Raw genomic sequence first — 4,626 nt, 5'->3', positions numbered from 1 at the left:
AGCCCCTGTGTGTGTGTTGATTTCTGTCAGGATCTAGTTGGTTGACTTCTGTCAGGATCTAGTTTGTTGACTTCTGTCAGGATCTAGTTCAGCTTCATGGCAGGAAGTTTGTTGACACTCGCTGTAACGTTGCCTTAAAAAAGCAAAAGCAAAAATAATTTCTGAAAATGACATCAGTGGAAGCTGGGATGAATGCTTGTGTTGGATGACATCATAAAGGATAAACTACATCAGTGGAAGCTTGGATGGCATGTGTTGGATGACATCATAAAGGATAAATGACATCAGTGGAAGCTTAGATGGCGTGTGTTGGATGACATCATAAAGGATAAACTACATCAGTGGAAGCTTGGATGGCGTGTGTTGGATGACATCATAACGGATAAATGACATCAGTGGAAGCTTAGATGGCGTGTGTTGGATGACATCATAAAGGATAAACTACATCAGTGGAAGCTTGGATGGCGTGTGTTGGATGACATCATAACGGATAAATGACATCAGTGGAAACTGGGATGGCGTGTGGTGGATGATCCACAAATGCCGATTCAACACCTCACATGCAGATTTACAGATTTACAAATGACATTTCATGACAAATACCCAAGCAAAGTATGATGTATACTTACAAATTATAATGTATATATTTACAAAATATACATGAATTAGAACAAATCACACCACGTTTACTCAAATGAGAACTCAAAAGTCACTAGTAAGGAGTTTTGTATAGTGGATGGAAAAAACACATTTGGAAATTGTAAAATATTTGTGGATCATGGCACGTGCATTTACAAATAATTTTGAGACATTATTCTCTCCATACGGGCAGGTCCCTCAGACACACACACACACACACACACACACACACACACACACACACACACACACACGGGTCTCAGTGGAAGCGGGTGTGCTGTCTGGACTAATGGCTTGTGACGGATTGTGACGGGTCGTGTGACGGGTCTGGGCAGTAATTAACGAGGGGCTGAGAGCCAGCGGAGCCGCTGCATATTTCATGGTGGCTCGTCTCTCAGCCACAACTGCATGTTGGTCCCTCAGACACACACACACACCACTACTGCAGGCTGGTCCCTCAGACACACACACACACACACACACACACACACACACACACACACACACACACACACACACACACACACACACACACACACACACACACACACACACACACACACACACCACTACTGCAGGCTGGTCCCTCAGACACACACACACACACACACACACACACCACACACACACACACACCACTACTACTGCAGGCTGGTCCCTCAGACACACAGGCTGGCGGCTCATCTCTCAGCGCGTCACTAAACACCCCCCCTCCCCCTCAACAGCCAAACAGGCTAAAGTCAGCTCACTATTACCACCTCATCAAAGAGGCGATCACATCACATCACACACACACACACACACATCACATCACGTCACTATTACCACCTCATCAAAGAGGCGATCACGTCACGTCACGTCACATCACACACACACACACACACACACACCACATCACGTCACTATTACCACCTCATCAAAGAGGAGATCACATCACATCACTATTACCACCTAAAATGCTTATGGTTTAGAAATGATTACCAAAACATAGAAATAAACAGACCTTCTTTATTCATGCTTGTTTACATCCGTATAAATTAACATCTTCGATGAGGTGAGGTACAACCATGTGGACTCAAGGCCCCTGTGCACCCTGGGGCATTAACACGGACTCAACCCTAACCCTCACCCTCACGGCCCCTGTGCACCCTGGGGCATTAACATGGACTCAACCCTCACCCTCAAGGCCCCTGTGCACCCGGTGGATTAACATGGACTCAACCCTCACCCTCACCCTCAAGGCCCCTGTGCACCCGGCTGCATTACCATGGACTCAAGGCGTCCGCCATGGCAGGGAGGGCCTGGGCAGAATTCTGATTGATGTGATGCAGCAAAGGGCATAAGGCAAAGGCTACCGTGTTCACAGACATGCCAAGCAAACAGTGGGAATTTCATCTCATGTCAAAGAACTGATGACAGAGGCTGCTATGTTGCTGCCATATCATTTCGGAAAGTGGTATTCTGAAAGGGTAGGATTCGCACGGATTTACATGTTAGGGCTGTCAAATGGCCTCGCAAACGATCGGTCAATTACACTTTAAATAAGATCATATTATCTTAACGTTATGCTTACATTCAATGTTCCACACATAAGCCATGCAGCCAGTTAAGGCATGACTTTAACCCGTTGTATAACGTTTAACGCTTTGACTCATTATACCACTGATGCTAACTTTGTCAGTCCAGTACAGAACATACATAACATCAGCCAAGAAGGCTTCTGAAACGTCCATGTGGCAAATTTCATGACAAGGCTAATATCACAAGCCTTCAGGTTAAGCTTCCAACTACCTGCGAAAAACGACAAAACAAGGTCTCAATATTTCTTTAATTCTGGGAGGCGAGACAAACGTTTCATTGTGGTGTATATTTTCTTGTGGTTGTTGTTGTTGTTGTTAATTCGTTTAGTGAAACTGCAAAAGCGCGACTGTCTGGGCATCTGAATATTAGCTTGAGGCCGGGTGACGCTGGGGACGCTGGCGGAACAACTGCAAAGTATCGACGTGGCCGATCCAGACCGGCGATTCTGAACAAACAGAGTTACAATGTTGCCTTTTCCGTCTACACGAGAAATCGTTAACGTTATGAGAAACGTAACGACTGAACACTGGGTTAAACTGTAAACTGAAGCCCGAAGTTTCGAAATGCATAGTTGTCTACCACTTGGTATTCTTGAGAAGATAAAAATAACTCCAGAAATATTGACAGAATTATTCAGAATAACTAGCTCGCCAACCAGGAAAAGCATGAATGCGGACAGGCTCGAGTTCAAGTAGACTTGACGCTAGCTAAACTCGGACAGCTAGCTATCAACAGCATACATTACAACAATTAGTCTTAAAGGTCTTACAATAAACTTGCTAACGTTAGGTAAGAAATATGTGTGACAGTGTTGCAGTTTCGTATTCTGGTGATACGAGCGACTTAATTTGCTTTTTGATATCCTGATGTGTCGATGTTTTGGATCTACGGCTAGCTAGCTAACATAAACTCTTCTATGCCTGTGCCAAAGGCGAACTGTCACTACAGCGCCACCAACGTAGAGGAACAAACACACTTCATTTTTCTCAGACTTCCCATAACAGAATTATAAACATCCTGGATAGCTTGTAAAGTTGTCTGTGTATCGAGTCGACACGTTTGCTACACTTCCTGGTCTTCTTGATTTCCCCAAACACTCAAATCGCCCAATTCCCCGCGCCGCGCCGAGGCGCCATACTCCAATCGATGGGAATTGAACAAAGAGGATCAATTTCCGATCAGCGAGAATGCCACTTTAATCAATGCGAGAACAGCTCTCCAAAAGAGGTCTTCAACACCACCAGAGAGCAACATAAACACAAAATAAAGTGCTCCAGTGACAAGTACTTCGCAAGAGACTTCAAATAAGCAAAGCAGTTCGTGAGAGAAAACGCTAACCTGCAGTTGTTGTAAATCAAAGCGCTTCCAATACTGAAACATCGATCCCGCATTGGCCGCCATCTTGAGACATATTGAGCCGAAGTGAGAGGCTGACGGGGAGAAAGGGGCTGGAGCTCACGGTAGCGGAGAGGAAGCGCACAAAACACGGACCGGAGCTATCGAACAACCCCTCCGCTTATTGAACCACAGCGCGGAATGGAGCCTGAGTGTTTTTCAGTACCGTTGCACCACCACATCAATAGAAAATAGACTAATTTAACTTTATCGTTTGTTCCTGTTGTTTTAAGGAATTAAAGGCACAATCACTTTCCCAAATAGACTACAATAAAGTGGTAAACACTGAAATGTGGAGTTTGAGAATTTGAATTAAGGGATATGATCCAATGACGTTGGGAATTTTAAAATAGAGTAGAATTTCAAGCTCAGAACACGGAGCACACAGAACACACACACACACACACACACACACACTGCAATGTTTGTATTGAAAATAAACAAGTTAAATGACCAATTAATGCCTATGTGATGTTTTTTTTATTGTCCTATCCTTGCATAACATTTATTCAATAGGCTACAAAACGATGTGCAGGCACTTTGTGCAGTGCCACTTTCATGTTATACCACCAGCACTAGGGCACAGGGCAGAAATTGTGCCCAAGGTTTTCTCTATTTCCGATTGAACTTTCTGACATTCTTGTCTTTGACAGCGAGTCTCTCTGGGTCTCCAGTGTTCCATGGTGGCACCTGGGGGAGACTGAGCGTGTGTGTGAGTGTGTGTGTGAGTGTGTGTGTGTGTGTGAGTGTGTGTGGACGGGAGTAGCAAGTAGGTCAGGTGTGTGTGTGTGTGTGTGTGTGTGTGTGTGTGTGTGTGTGTGTGTGTGATCAGTGGGTGTGCAGAGGCAGCAGTCAGACTTGTGTGTGTGCACATGTGTGTGTGTGTGTGTGTGTGTGTGTGTGTGTGTGTGTGTGTGATCAGTCAGACTTGTCCCTGCCCTCTTCAGAAGGCCATTTCAGCAGAAGCACTCAGACCATCTCTGGAGCAGGAAGCGGCGGAAGCGGCAGTTA

General features: G+C 45.1%; 1 protein-coding gene across 1 annotated transcript in view; it reads right to left on the bottom strand.

Annotated features, from left to right (window-relative positions):
• The window catches only part of LOC105906144 (homeobox protein cut-like 1), a 48,498-nt gene extending 44,777 nt beyond the window's left edge, over nucleotides 1-3,721 (bottom strand). Inside the window, exon 1 of the mRNA XM_031583467.2 lies at nucleotides 3,559-3,721. Coding sequence (XP_031439327.1) covers nucleotides 3,559-3,621 — 63 coding nt within the window. The 5' untranslated portion in view covers nucleotides 3,622-3,721. The remainder of the gene's footprint in view (nucleotides 1-3,558) is intronic.
• Between the last annotated feature and the right edge of the window lie 905 nt (nucleotides 3,722-4,626).

Source organism: Clupea harengus, chromosome 17, assembly GCF_900700415.2.
Source record: "Clupea harengus chromosome 17, Ch_v2.0.2, whole genome shotgun sequence".
In the NCBI taxonomy this organism is placed as follows: domain Eukaryota; kingdom Metazoa; phylum Chordata; class Actinopteri; order Clupeiformes; family Clupeidae; genus Clupea; species Clupea harengus.
The sequence above is the reverse complement of the archived record's forward strand: the minus strand, read 5'-3'. Positions and strand labels throughout refer to the sequence as shown.